General features: G+C 36.1%; 1 protein-coding gene across 1 annotated transcript; it reads left to right on the forward strand.

The window, feature by feature from the left end:
• LOC109716082 (NADP-dependent malic enzyme-like) lies at nucleotides 5,617-12,062 on the forward strand. Its single transcript, XM_020241392.1, has 19 exons — nucleotides 5,617-6,124; nucleotides 6,907-7,027; nucleotides 7,118-7,192; nucleotides 7,312-7,463; nucleotides 7,538-7,643; nucleotides 7,724-7,789; nucleotides 7,969-8,064; nucleotides 8,152-8,223; nucleotides 8,332-8,415; nucleotides 8,536-8,634; nucleotides 8,854-8,901; nucleotides 9,077-9,130; nucleotides 9,241-9,339; nucleotides 9,891-9,980; nucleotides 10,066-10,143; nucleotides 10,481-10,555; nucleotides 10,645-10,735; nucleotides 11,180-11,308; nucleotides 11,419-12,062. Exons 1-19 carry the CDS (start codon nucleotides 5,964-5,966, stop codon nucleotides 11,505-11,507), a joined length of 1,785 nt encoding a protein of 594 aa, XP_020096981.1. The 5' UTR covers nucleotides 5,617-5,963; the 3' UTR covers nucleotides 11,508-12,062.

Below are 15,210 nucleotides of genomic sequence, written 5' to 3' on the forward strand. Positions count from 1 at the left end.
TTACCACGTCTAGAATGTTTGTTTATATTAAATTATTAATTTTGAACACATATTTTCTTTAGAACCAAATAATATTACTTTTACATGGCGGTGGTTTTTCAAATATCTGTCGTCAAGACAATGGATTTTCAAAATTTGTAGGTTTTATATATAAAAAATTTCTTAAATATTATATGTGCATATTGATAACTTTATTTTAATTTGAAATTAATGAATGAGAAAAAAATATTATAGAGGAAATTTCATAAATTCAACTCTATTTTTTAAAGCCCTCACTATAGTTAGATTAATATGCGGTGCATGAGACCGACCGTCTCTAGAGCAAGTGACAAAGGACTTGGTGGTTGATACCCGAGACCCAAGTTCAAATCCTAATTGATTCACATTTCCAGCTAAAGTTTATTTCTAAATAAAATAAACGAATCGGATAGCGTGTTATCTATCTCTAAAAAAAAAAAAAAAAAAAAGATGCGGCGCATGAGGTTTCTTGACAGCCGATGTAGGTAATGTTTTTTTCTGAATTAATCGGTGAAAAACTTTGAGATGGCACCGATTTGACGTATCGAATAATCAGTATGGTGGAAAATGGTTGACAAGCAATAGTCTAAGTAACATATGGACCGTTTGATCAGAAAATTTAAGTATAGAAGCATTGCTCATTTTTTCAGTAAAGCATTACTCATAGAAGAATTTTATAGGAATAATTAAATTTACCACTATATTTTGAAAACAACGGAATTAACTTACTTACATCAAAATAAATAATAAAATTAAAAAAACTAATTTTACCGGCATCAAATTACACAAAAAAACAAACAGAAAAATAAGTGAATTCAATTTTTAGACCGTACGAATTATATCAAAATAAATATTAAAAAAATAATCATATGTTAGAAAAATTTAAATATTACTGTACTTAAATTATATTGGATCTAAAGATTCGTCAATTCAAACGCTCAGACGCACCGTTAGTCTTGGCACGAGCACAATTGAACTTTTGCAATACTGTTCTCGGCTACGAGACGACGAAATGTGGTCCATCGAGAAAAGTCGTAACCTAATTCGCGCCGCCCAATCCCTTTCATTCTGGAATATCAGTACTGCAGCGTCCGAATCTTAAAGCAATCACGCAAATCTCGAGACACTTTTGTTGGTTATAAGAGTCTTTATTTCGAGTTAAAGGAGGGGAGTTATGATGGACGCGGAAAGAGTTATGAGTCATTATCATACTCATTGAATCGGATCTAAAAGCATTTAAAACAATTGGGAAAATAATTGTAGCCAATGTGCTCTCGTAGGCCACGTGATTTGTGTGGTTCCTATGGGCTCGTTCACCACGACCAATAAAACCGTGGCTCATTTGCATCAAATTTGTTGTGTGCGCGTTTCATGATCGTGGAGTGCTTTAGCCACCGTTTGGTTGCGGGGTTAAGGGGTGGAATAACCCCTTAACCTCCAATTTATATCCAAACATCATTCTTTTGGAATGGGATTAGTAAACCCATCCCAAATCAGATTAGTGGGGTTTACTAACCCCACTTCCCCTCCCAACTTTAATCCCGCACGTATCCCGAGCTCTCACTTTTTTCTTCTTTATCAATCATTAACCCCACTCCCCCTCCCAACTTTAACCCCGCACGCATTCCGAGCTCTCACATTTTTCTTTTTTATCAATTATTATCTTTTTATCCCACCTATTCCAACCAAACATTTTTTTTCATTATCCTAGACTAACTCCAACCTCCAACCAAACATAAAAAAATTTTAACACCATTTTAATCCTAAACTTAACCCTATTCCTGGAATAACTATTTTTTCTTAATCCCGAACCAAACGGGGGCTTACGTTGCTGGACCAGCAACTTTAACTCCACAATCCAATCAAACTAGAACCAAAAAAAAAAAGAAGCCATTAAAGTATGGTTGTTTTTCATTTAATTTATGGTGGTATTTAACAGTTTTCGGATCGTATTTGTTCTCGCCGATATTTGAAATGTTATAATGTGATTGAATTAGAGTTTAAAAGCTTACATTATGTAGTTCAAATAATAATTTGAGGAGGAAAGAACGGTGGAAATGATATGAAATAATCGCATCTAGCTAACTTGTTAATAATTTTTCAATACGCGAATTGTTTTTGACCATAGACGGCGTAATCAGAACATTAAAAAATTTCAAGTTTTATTTAATTTTTATAAATAAATTTATCTAAAAATATAAAGTAACTAAATTTCGCACTTACAACCGCAGATATTAATCAGAAGTTTTAGCCAACTATGCTCAATAGTACTAAATAGATAAATGCATTCAGAGTTTATTCGCACTATAAACTATTTTGAGTAAGCTACCTAAATTTTGATTTTACTTTTTATCTGATTTGAGTTAGTCACCGGTAATAACTGATTCAAAATAATTTACAATTCAGATAAATTTTATATATTAATAAATGGAGTTGATAGAACTTCCAAATTGACGACCGGCTCTGTTGAGCATGATTTATACCACTTGAAATATTTAGAAATCAAATTTCAAATCTTTTCGATATCATTTGTCTAATGATTAAAGGGTTTTAAAATTTGTAATTTTAATGGTCGATAAGAGACGTTTTCTCGTTTAATGGCCTAAAGATATCCAAATCAATTAAATTTTTGTTAGAAAATTCTTTAAACTATTTAAAACAAGATCTATACTCTTGATCTTGATTACAAGATTCCTATCATCATTTTTTAAAGAGTATTTATTTTCAGCCATTCATTTTTCTGTTCATTTGATGGATAAAAGAACAATATCGAAAGTGCGTGAAATTTGATTTCTAGGTAGTTTAAATGATTTAGATCATATTTAACGAAGCCGATCGTCAATTTGGAAGCTCTATCATCGAAAATAAATCGGTAGTAAAACGATTCGTTTACTACCCATAGTATTTTAGCTCAACTCTTAATAAATGTTATTGAATGGTCTCAACTAAAACAGCATCTTGTGTGTACCATCATTGGTGGCCACAGTGTGTCCACGCTTCCCCCTTATTTAAAGAGGGGTTAGGTACAACCCCAACACAATTCTCCCAACAAATTCCCCCAGCATTTCCATGTGATCTAATAAATATATATGGATGACCCCTGTACTATCTTTATCTTGCAAGGACGTCTTTGTACATTTTATTTATTTTAGATGACATAGTCTCCGAGCTTTTTTTTTTTTTTTTTTTTTTTTTTGAGAGATAGGTAGCACGCTACCTGCTTCGTTTACTTCATTTAGAAATAAACTTAACCGAAAATGTGAATCAAATAGGATTCGAATTTGGGTCTCGGATACCAACTAGCAAGTCCTTTGTCATTTGCTTTAGGGACGGTCGGTAAGCATTGTTGCTTATAAAATAATATTTTTTTCAACCGGTTGATTACTTTATTGCTTTTATAAGATCTCTCACTTTCTTAAATTAAATTTAAATAAAATAAATGATCTATTTTATTATAAATTTAAATTTTTTGGACTTGAAAAATTAAAGTGCAGTGTATATAAATCAAAATTTGAAGTGTTTTTTTTTTGTAAATAAGATACATAAACATCAACTTGTAAGATCAGAAAAGTACAAAAGCTCTACAAATATTTAACTCTACATTATTATTAGTCCGTAAAAACGTGCAAATATTTTTCGACCATTGCTATTTTGAAATGGTCTCTCAACACCCGCTAGGAGGTGATATATTGATTTTGAAATGGTCGCTTATTTTTCCATCTCTCTCCGTGCAATTCAGCAAGTGATATGTCGACACGTGTATAGTGGGCGTGTTTTCCTGTTCGGGACGACACAGGCGATGCGTGCACGCTGCTCCAAGAAGCGTGCGCGGGTTGGGTTACCTGTCGCCGCGTGCACGCGTTTCCCACGTGACCGACGAATTAGTCCGAGTCGTACAAAAGCACCGGAGTTTGTTGTCTCATGCACCCCGTGTTCCCGTACACCCCGTACACCGCATTCATAAGATCCCAAAATAAAATAAAATTATTTACTCACCAAAAGTATCCTATGCCATTCAGATTTCAGAAGAAATATAAATAAGTTTTCATGCTGTTTAATATTTTTATATACGTACGGAACTTTTATTTTGTGTATCTATTAAATTATTTTATAGGTGAGATGTGTAATTCTACCATATTTATTTAAGAATTAAAATGCTACTTTTTATGAATCCACACATCACATGTTTTGTATAGAATAATTTATTATCAAATATTCTAGTCCGAAATGTAAAAGATGGATGTATATTATAAATTATTAAAATTCAACAATTAAAGGTTATAATCTAATTTATTAAATGTGTTTTATAATAATTTTATAATGTTTGTTGTACTAAAAGAAATATGAATTTTAATCTTGCGTTGATTTTTTATGTTAAATGCCCTGGTTTTAGGAAATCACCGGTAGAAAAATGGGTGCAGCGTACGGGGAGTGTGTGTGCACCAGGTGCAGGCAATAATTCATAACTTTCCAGAACACCGCATCGGACGGTTGGGAGTTGGCGTTAATATCTTGGGATTCGGATCTTGTTGTTGCTCTTTGTCCTTCGCTTTCGTGTAAAAGTGTAAACATGGATGAACCTCCCCCAGTCGCCGCTTACGGGGAAAACTACGGGGCGCATTAACACCCAAAGCTACCGCACCCACCATTCACACCGACTCATAGGGCCCACTCAAGAGGAATCACTGAATGGACCAGTTCCACCACGTCAGCTATGAGCCGAGGCATTTGGTTTTGAATATATATATATATATATGTATATAATTTACCTCTAAGAGTTTGTTGAAATAAATAAGAAAAGACATAGATTCTTCAATAATGTCAGAAAAAAATTGATTAGTACTACTATTTTACTTTATTTCTAAAAGACAAAATCAGTTTTTCATAAATAAAGATAATTCAATAATAAAATCTTTCAACTAATAATAAGATCACTTAATTATAGATTATAGAGAAACCTTAATATAATTTTAGCATATAAAAATTTTAAAGGTTTTCTTTAATTGGCACTATAAAAATAACTAGCAAAAATATTTTTTTGAGAGAAAAATAATTTGTTATTCACTTCGTATATTTTTTTAAAATAAATTCAGTTAAAAATATAAAATAATTAGGCTTTAAATTTTAAATTTTGAATACCAAATTATTAAATTTTTTATCACTCACGCGGAAGACGACCAGCGATAGCTGCGAGAAATTAATTTGGCTGTTCTATGAAGTGTGCAAAGTGCACGGATGATGTGGTGGACCAGGTCCAGGCACTAATCTGCCAGTCACGTGGCATCCAAAGGTGACACGTGTTCTACAGTTCTCTTCCAGGTTCCCCTGTCCCTCTCTCCTATAATCCTCCTCTTCTCTCTCCATTTGGGAGAACCAGGGAAGAGAGAGAGAGAGAGAGAGAGAAAGAGAGACCCACCACCCCTCCTCCTTTCTCTCCCATAAAACCATAAGACACATCCCCGAGAGACTCTCTCTCTCTCCTCTCTCTTTCCCCCCCCTTTTCTCTCGTAAAATTATAATTTACTCCCTGGAATTAAATCAATTTCATCTTAATTATCTCAAATAATTTCCCCAAATAATAATAACATAACATAACATAACATCATTCATAACCCCACCGATCTTTTCTCATTGCTCCACACGCGTGCCTCCTCGCCCCGCCTTTAACGCTTCCTCTCCTTTTATTTTATATTTTATATTTTATATTTCCTTTATTTCTGTACAAATTATTATTGTTATTATTTATTATTTCTCGGAATTAATCCCAAAATAATCGGTATAAAAAGGGGGCCTTTGTGTGTTGTGTTTGTTGCGTTCTCTTCGCTTTCCATTTCGCGTAGAGCTCGAAAGAGAGCAACAGGTTGTGTCGATCGCAGAGGAGAAGAGCTGCGGCGGTGAGGTTACCGGCGGTGGTGCGCTGCGGGGTTTCGAGGAGGGGGGTGGTCATGGAGACGGAGACGAAGACGACGACGACGACGACGCAGGAGGAGGTGGAGGCCCTGATGGATCCGAAGAGCACCGTGGGGGGCGGCGTCGAGGACGCCTACGGCGAGGATCGCGCCACCGAGGAGCAACTCGTCACACCCTGGACCCTCTCCGTCGCCAGGTTCGGATCCCATTGCCCCCAAACCCTCCCGCTTTCGATTCGATCGTTTGATCCTGTTCCTCTTCGCTAGATCTAATTTTCCGAATCGATTATCGTGCGGCATTGCCGATTTGAGTCGAGAAACGCGAGATCGGATCTGTTGTTGATTTTGTTTCAGTTTTTTTTAGATCTAGTTTCTGGATCGAGTATGGTTAGTTCCGTTTCCAATTTTATTATTTTTAGCCCTAATGTTGTTTACCACGTGGAGCTCCATTATTGCCCCTTTTCCGAATATTCGATTGTGTCTGTACAAGGGTTTATAGTGACAGGTGCTTTTTTTTGGTGGGCAATTTTAAGTTATTCTTGTAAGACACGATCGGATTATTATGTAATTTATTAAGTTATTCGTCTTTGTTTGTTTCGTCAATTTTAGAATTAATTTACTATTTATCCTTTTATTATTTTTTGCCCTTTGGTGTGGTTTCGTAGCAATGTTTACTGCATCAGTTCAGTTGGTTGTTGTCCAAAATGTGAACCACTCGGCCTTCTAATTATTTCGTATACCTCCAAACCATTTTTAGTTAAGAGTAATTTTCTTAAAAAAAAAAATTGGGGAAAGTTTTGCTTTGTCTTATAGATCTGTTCCCGAATGAAGCCACAGTTCATCAGATTCTGATCTTATACCGGTCATAGTGTTTGGCAATATTTCGTTGGATCAGCTGTAATGAATCTTATAATGCTGTTCAATTATTTCATTTAGCAAATCTAGTAAAGAGCATGTTTTTATTGCCCTTCTTCCTCAGTGGTTACAATTTATTGAGGGATCCGCATCACAACAAGGGCCTTGCTTTCAACGAAAAGGAGAGAGATGCCCACTACTTGCGAGGCCTCTTGCCTCCGGTTGTTGTCTCTCAGAAGCTCCAGGTTTGTATTCATTTAACTCTTGTAGAAACTTCTATCCATTATGCGGTAATTTGTATTTACGTACACGTTATGCTTGCCTCTGTTTCTTAGGAAAAGAAGCTTATGCACAATCTTCGCCAGTATAAGGTCCCCTTGCAGCGATATATGGCGATGATGGATCTCCAGGTAATCAACCGCCTTTGTCCTTCCCCTTTGTTATGCCAGTGCCTTGCACTGGAGTTTTACAGAGATCTAGTTGGTAATGATTGTTAATGGTTGGCAATTGAATGTTACATTTCCTACAGGAAATGAACGAAAGGCTTTTCTACAAGCTTCTGATTGACAATGTCGAGGAGTTGCTCCCTGTCGTTTACACTCCAACAGTCGGTGAGGCTTGCCAAAAATATGGTAGCATTTTCAGGCGTCCGCAGGGTCTATATATAAGTTTGAAAGAGAAGTGTGTTCTTGATCTGTTCCATTGCTTTACATGCCATCGATGTCACTTCTCATTTCGAGCAATGGATAATGCAGGGGGAAGATTCTTGAGGTGCTAAAGAACTGGCCTGAGAAGAGGATTCAAGTTATTGTCGTCACTGATGGTGAGCGCATTTTGGGGCTTGGAGATCTTGGTTGCCAGGTGAAATATCTGAATCAGAATTCGGCATATTTTCTGGATGTTCTGTTGATTTAGACTGAAATTTTGATTGCACTGCTTAGGGAATGGGGATTCCGGTGGGCAAGCTTTCTCTATATACTGCCCTCGGAGGAATTCGTCCGTCTGCTGTGAGTGTTTTAGATCTTGTGCTTTTAATCGAGCAGAAATTTGTCTTATATACTATTTCTTTTGCAATTGCAATTGCAATTATTTGGTGTATACGTATATATGCTGTCACCTGTTAGATGAAAACACCAGAATCTGACACTAAAATTTTGGTATTATTCCTGCTGTTTTTTTATTACAGTGCCTTCCCATCACAATTGACGTGGGGACAAATAATGAGCAGCTGCTCAATGATGAATTCTACATCGGGCTAAGGCAGAAGCGTGCTACTGGCAAGGTAGTTTATAACTTGGTAAACTTGCAGATATTGCTTCCAGTCAAATTTCATTTGAAGTGATAAATGTGGAACTTATATTTTGAATAGGAATATGCGGACTTATTGCATGAGTTCATGTGTGCTGTTAAGCAGAACTATGGCGAGAAAGTCCTTATTCAGGTCAGTCATGGTGAAGACATTTATTTACTTTTGTAGTTGAGTGTCAAAAATACCTCTTATCAAAATTCTTAGTGGCTTTTAACTATTTAAGTTTGTATATTTCTGCAGTTTGAAGACTTTGCTAATCATAATGCATTCGATTTGCTGGCAAGATATTGCAAGACACATCTCGTTTTCAATGATGACATCCAGGTAAGGTGTTCTTGTTCTAATTCCCTATTTGCTCTTAGTATTTGTTGAACTCATTGTTCCCTTAAATTATGGGTGTTTTTTTACTTCTTTCTGTTTACAAGGCAAATATATGATCTGCAGGGAACAGCTTCTGTAGTTCTCGCTGGGCTAGTTGCAGCATTGAAATTGGTTGGTGGAACTTTAGCAGAGCACACTTACTTATTCCTTGGTGCTGGTGAGGTTAGTCATTCATGGCTTTGTGATTGCTTGGTTTAGCCCCTAGATTTAATTTGATGACTTTTTTTGGTCTGAAAGATGAATTATGAAGATACAGGACCAGGTCCAAATTTGGAAGCTTGAGCAGATGAACTGTTTCAAACAATCTGAATCCCCAATATCAAAATTTGGTTTGTAAATTTTGCCAGTCATTGATCCATTATATTTACACAATTTTTGCAGGCTGGAACTGGTATTGCTGAGCTTATCGCTCTCGAGATAGCAAGACAGGTATTCAACCTTTATCTACAAGCTGCAAATATACTCTTGAGCTTCCTTACTCTTAAGAGGAGTGCTCTGAAATCATTTTGAACATAAGTATTAATTGGTTATCGCATTTGTGGGAGTTATACTAGTATATGTCATTTATTTATTTATTATTATTATTTTTTTATCACTCTGCCAGACAAACGCTCCCATTGAAGAGTGTCGCAAGAAGATTTGGCTTGTAGACTCTAAGGTATAGGGATCAAACAAAGAAGATTTTTCATCATGCAATACGGATATGCAGTGCTGGTTTCAATTTTCTTCTTTCTTTAATGAAACTAATTTCTTTTATTTATTTCACAGGGTTTGATTGTTAGCTCCAGAAAGGAGTCCCTTCAACATTTCAAGAAACCTTGGGCACATGAACATGAACCTATTAAAAACCTCTCAGATGCTGTTAATGTATGAAGTCCCTTAACACCCCTATTATTTTCCTTTCTATCCATTATTTTCATGCAAATTTCGTTACTTGCAATTCGTTGCTGTATTTTCTAATTCACTATCAGAATCTCACTTCTGTGCATTTGTAATACTGGTCTAACAGCATGTTTATGTTTAAATATTGAACATTTCATTTATGGGGCCATAGAATGTCTCATTTTTTATGTCAATAGCCCATATCCATGTGAGACTATACATAACTTCATCCTGCTATTGGTGTTTTTTGAATTGCTGACCACTTGAATGAATCCAGCTTCTGTACCGCCTTGCATAAGCTAGCAAGGGTCCTTTCTGTGGTACTTAGACCAACACCATTAACTTGCTGCATGCTAGGAATGTGATTTATATTTACTAATTTGCTTCTGTAGGTGTAAGGTTGCAGTGCTAGAGATTCTGTTGACTTACAACAGGACTTGTCCTGTTATTACTTTTTTTTCTTAGTTGCTATAGTGTTAACAATAAGTAGTTTTAATCTTTTAATGAAAATTTTCATATATTGCTGTTTCACGTAGTCCATCAAACCAACTGTGTTGATCGGAACTTCTGGAGTGGGGAAAACTTTCACAAAAGATGTTATTGAAGCCATGGCTTCCTTTAACGAGGTACTATTGTATACATTTTTCAGGCCATCCTTTCAGCTTGATCACTTTTTTGGCTGGAAACTGACTTGACTAAAAAAAAATGCAGAAACCTATCATTCTTGCATTATCTAATCCAACTTCCCAATCTGAATGTACTGCTGAGGAAGCATACAATTGGAGTAAGGTGAAACTCACACTTTGATTTCTCTGCAAAATGATATATTTACATTTATGTTCCTGGAAAATCTGAATTTTCAGCTGTTCAAAAATTAAGTTTCCTACGTATGTACACTTATACTTAACAAAATGCTCAATTTAAATTGAGTGAACTGTTGTAAGAAACTGCACCTTTGGGGAGCATATATAAAATTCAGATTATTTTCAGGGCATGTGTAATAGATGATAATGTAAGGCTATGTACATGTAAAAGCCCCTTGTATATATATGTTGCTACATTCAGGATCACACTAAAAGATTAATTAGCAAACTGCTTCATGCTGAAACCCTCTTTTATTTTGCAGGGCCGTGCAATCTTTGCTAGTGGAAGTCCTTTCGATCCTGTTGAATATGAGGGAAGGATCATTATGTCTGGCCAGGTTTGAACTTTGCATTCTCTGGAGGGGACCACGAAGGTTGCTAAATTCATTAAGGTGCTTTTAGACTAATTTCCATGTCACTCTTTCAGGCAAACAATGCCTACATATTCCCGGGTTTCGGTCTCGGACTGGTCATCTCTGGAGCCATTCGTGTCCATGACGACATGCTTCTCGCTGCCTGTAAGTGAACTTTAAGGAGAATTTTACCTCTAGGATTTGGCTTCTAGTTCTTGAAACTTCTATGCTTAGTTAGATTTTCTTTTGTTCTAGGGATATATATTCTGGCCACCCCTCAATTTAGTTTTATGTGACTGCAAACTATTGCTAAAAACCGATGGATATAAGTGTTGGGTTTTGTCGCTTAATTATATATCATCAGATTGTTCATATACTTATTTTAAAAATCAAAGGTTTATGCGGCCATCTGTTAATTGTTTAAAATCAACTTCGTGTGTTGCCGATATATATTATTATTCCCTTTGTTCTGTAACTCAACAAAACATCTTAGAAGACATGCTTGGGCAGTTTATGATTGGAAATTCCTCGTAATCAATGAGTGAAATTATTATGCTTGCATAAACTCGACAATCGATGAAGCTGTTTGTCTCATTGGCCCTTTAACAGCCGAGGCGTTAGCTCAAGAGGTGACGCAGGAGAACTTCGACAAAGGGCTGATCTATCCTCCCTTCACTAACATCAGAAAGATATCTGCTCACATTGCAGCTAAGGTTGCTGCTAAGGCTTATGAACTTGGTATTTGTTTCCCCCCTCTCCCGCTTTTTTTCTTTTCCCTTTTCACGGCAACCAAATTTTTATCGCCTGGGCTCTTAACTTACAATTTGTTTCTGTCCTTTTGGGTTAAGGTTTGGCGACTCGTCTTCCTCGCCCGGAAGACCTGGTGAAGTACGCGGAGAGTTGCATGTACACTCCGGTCTACCGCAGCTACCGGTAAATCATTGGCCCTCAATTTTGTAATTGATTATAAGTATAGGCTATTTAGTTCCATAATTTATGCCATCGTTTGTTGTTGTTTCTTCAAAGTGGTGTAGACGTGTAGACATTTTGAGTTTGGTCATGGCTCATAATTTGTTAATCTTGTAATGCTTTAATTAAATGCAATGAAGTCATATGTTTCCACAGAAATAAAAAAAGACCAAGTTTTATTCATAAGAAAAAGAAGAAAAATTACACTATGATATGTTCCGGTGGACAAGGATGGCTTGTTGGGCCTTCAAGGAGCAAATCGAAAAGCGAAGTTTGGCCCACATCTTTTCTGCAGACATATAGCCTGGTTCAGATGAGCTGTACAGGAATATTGACATAAAAAGGCCCAGTCACGAGCCATAATGTGAATATTGAATGCAAAGGTGTTCATTTATCACATTTGAGGTTGTGGAAAGATTGTATTTTGTGAGGGCGGGGTATTAGATTATTGAGCTGGTCCAAGTAGATAATATTAAAAATGTGGGCTAAGTGGTCATCCCCTTTTCATTCTGCCCGCTACAAACGGTCGGCTGTAATGTTTTGCCTGAACTGCTGACGCATCAACAAAACAAATCTCACACCAGCATTTTGGCATCTTTTTGTGCAATTGGAAACTAAAGGTTTGTCTTTTGTTCAGTGAGAGGCCCCTGTGATCAGTACTTCTTAAATATTCTACCTGCCAGAAAATTTATCTTATTCAAGAAATTGGAGGATGTATGTTATATGCTACTGAAGAGTGCTGATCATCCGCCAATTATTGCATCACCTTTGAGTAAACGAAACGAAAAAGATATGTTAAACAGCATATTTATACAATCAAACAGCTCTAAATTAATGTCTATAATTTGTCTTAGAATGTTTTAAAATAATTTGTTTTTCGATCGTTTAAGGTATCATATTGGTTGTTCTTCATTCAGACGGCCTCGCCCCCGTCGAGTTTTGAGTTTTCTATCAATAACTTTTGTTGCGTTCAAATTATGTTATCGAATGGTATCTTGATCGTATTGCCGCCCCTAATCGAGGATATGATCCCACCTCCACTCCATGTCAAACTCAATTCAAAAATCCTAATTTCTCCATCTCAGCATTGAAGAAACTGACCGACCGTCTCTAGAGCAAGTGGCAAATGGCTTGGAGGTTGCTATTCGAGACCCAAGTTCGAATCCTAGTTGATTCACATTTCTAACCAAGTTTATTTCTAAATAAAATAAACGAAACGGGTAGCGTGTTATCTACCTCTTAAAAGAAAAAGTATTGAAGAAACTGGCGACCATAAATTTTTGTCCTTGAAAGGTGGTTAAATTTGCAAACCAACTAATCGCCCATTTTGGGGGACCCTTCGTTTGGAATGTTTGGTTGTGTACTTGTCCCCCTAGTCCATGTTCCCTTGCTACGAGGCCAAATGGATTCAGGAGAAAATTTGGCACCGGCATGAGCTACCGGTCAACCAATATCGCGGACCCAAATCATGCCCAATTTGCACCACTAGCTAGGAGCCAATTTCGATTCTGGTTAAGTCTAACCTCCCGGTCATTGTTAGAACATTTATTTCGTGACACCATTCCTCACGTGCATGTCACATGGTATAAATACGCAAATCGACCCTCTCGTTTCTTTCGATCTCGATCCCTCCGATGACATAAAACGTACGCACGCAACCATGTTGCTCTTTGAAAGGTTCATCAAGTTCTTAAAAGCAGCGGAATGTTGATCGCGGATCGAAGCTTGGAGTCGTCGTTAAGGTCAGCCTTATTAGCTAGGATTAATTGCATATTATAGTATGATGATCATGATGATTATTGTTTTATTTGATTGCGATTAGTTGCATGTGTTAGCTTTAGAGTGTTGGTGTTGTCGATTATTATGCTGTTACAAAAGTGTTTGTGTGCAATACATTTCACTGGGATATGATAAGATGACATTAGCCCAATAGTGTGTATATATATATATATATATATATAGGTGAGAGAGAGAGCAAGTAAAGAGAATTTCTTTGCTATGAAAGCTTCATTAAGCTTTGGCTTAGTTTGGTTTCTTGTATTTGTCTTAGCTTAATTTATTGTTTTCTTTCTCATATATGAATTATATGATGGTATATAAATTATATGGTCTTCTCTCTATGCAAAAACAAAAGCACATATACTTCTAGCTTCGACTTATGGGATGTATTACTAACTAGAAATTATATGATCTTCTCTCTATGCAATAACAAAAGCACATATCTAGCTTCGTCATGTGGGATGTATTAATTACTAACTAGAAATGCCACAAGGTGGAGTTATTTTGTTACTCCATCAATGTCTTAGAATTTTTCTTTAATTAACTTTTGCACGGTCCACTTAATGCTAATTAAGTTGCAATTCATGGACCTGTCTTGTTCTAATGAACTTAATACGGACCCGAAATGTTGGGTCATGCAACTTGTATAAGCTGATGAAGAAGCTCCACAGCTTTTTACGAGCTAAGTCGACCATGTTTAGTTCTTCGACAAAAATTTGTTTGGGCTCGTTCGTGCTCCAAATTTGTTTGATCATTTTCCTCCTCTTATTTATCCCGTTATTAAATAAAAAGTTTTGTGGAAAAACTGTTCTGAGAGGAAACAACAAGTAGCGTATACGAAGGCTATAAATTTATAGAAAATGTTGGTATGAAGTGATTTTCTTGTAGTGTTCTCATCCGAAAAGTCAATGTGGGACCTGTGATTCCACTTGGTGATACCAATCTATATATATACATTTGGAAGCTATATATATTTTCTTTTTTAATCATGTTTTACGCAGTTCGTAGTTTAAACTCTTTATTAGGTAAATATATCTTCAACAAACTTTACATACTTGTGAAACCTTGATTTTATACAACGTGGAGCAATCGAAGTCGCATGATTATGACCTGACCTGTCCCGCCAATAATCCCATTTAAGGCACAAGTGTGTGTGTGTATATATATATATATATATAGTCAGGCTATGGTGTTTATAAAAGTACCAAGTAGTTGGTGCTTATAAATTTTTTACCATTAGGTCTACACCTTTGATCATTCCTACCCGTTGATCATACTATTCAACCAACTACCAACTCAATCCTAAGAGATCACTATCATCCTAACAGCACATCTCTTAACCCAAGAGCTAAAAACTTACAAGCACTAATGACTTACTACTTTTACAAGCATAGGAGTTCAATTTTATATATATATATATATATATATATATATATATATAAGCACATCTCTTAACCCAAGGGCTAAAAACTTACAAGCACTAATGACTTGCTACTTTTACAAGTATAGGAGTTCAATTTTATATATAGATATATATAGAGAGAGAGAGAGAGAGAGAGAGAGTCCGGCTGGGATACTATATATCGATAGCACGAAGCATTTGGTGCTATCAAATTTTTTGCCATTAGATTTACCTTTTTTATCATTTTCATCTCTTCGATTATACTATTCAACTAATTATAACCACCCACTCAACCCTAGGGGACCCACATCATCCTAAGCGCACATTTTTTAATCCAAGGGCAGAAAACTTAATAGCACCAATAACAGCATATATATATATATATATATATATTCATTTTTAGACTACTCGTTTGATAGGTAAATGATGCCGAAAAATTATGAAATTTAGTTTTCAAATAGTTTCAATAGTGTAGATCAAGTCTAACAGA

The sequence above is a fragment of the Ananas comosus genome, linkage group 10, assembly GCF_001540865.1.
Source record: "Ananas comosus cultivar F153 linkage group 10, ASM154086v1, whole genome shotgun sequence".
Classification (NCBI taxonomy): Eukaryota; Viridiplantae; Streptophyta; class Magnoliopsida; order Poales; family Bromeliaceae; genus Ananas; species Ananas comosus.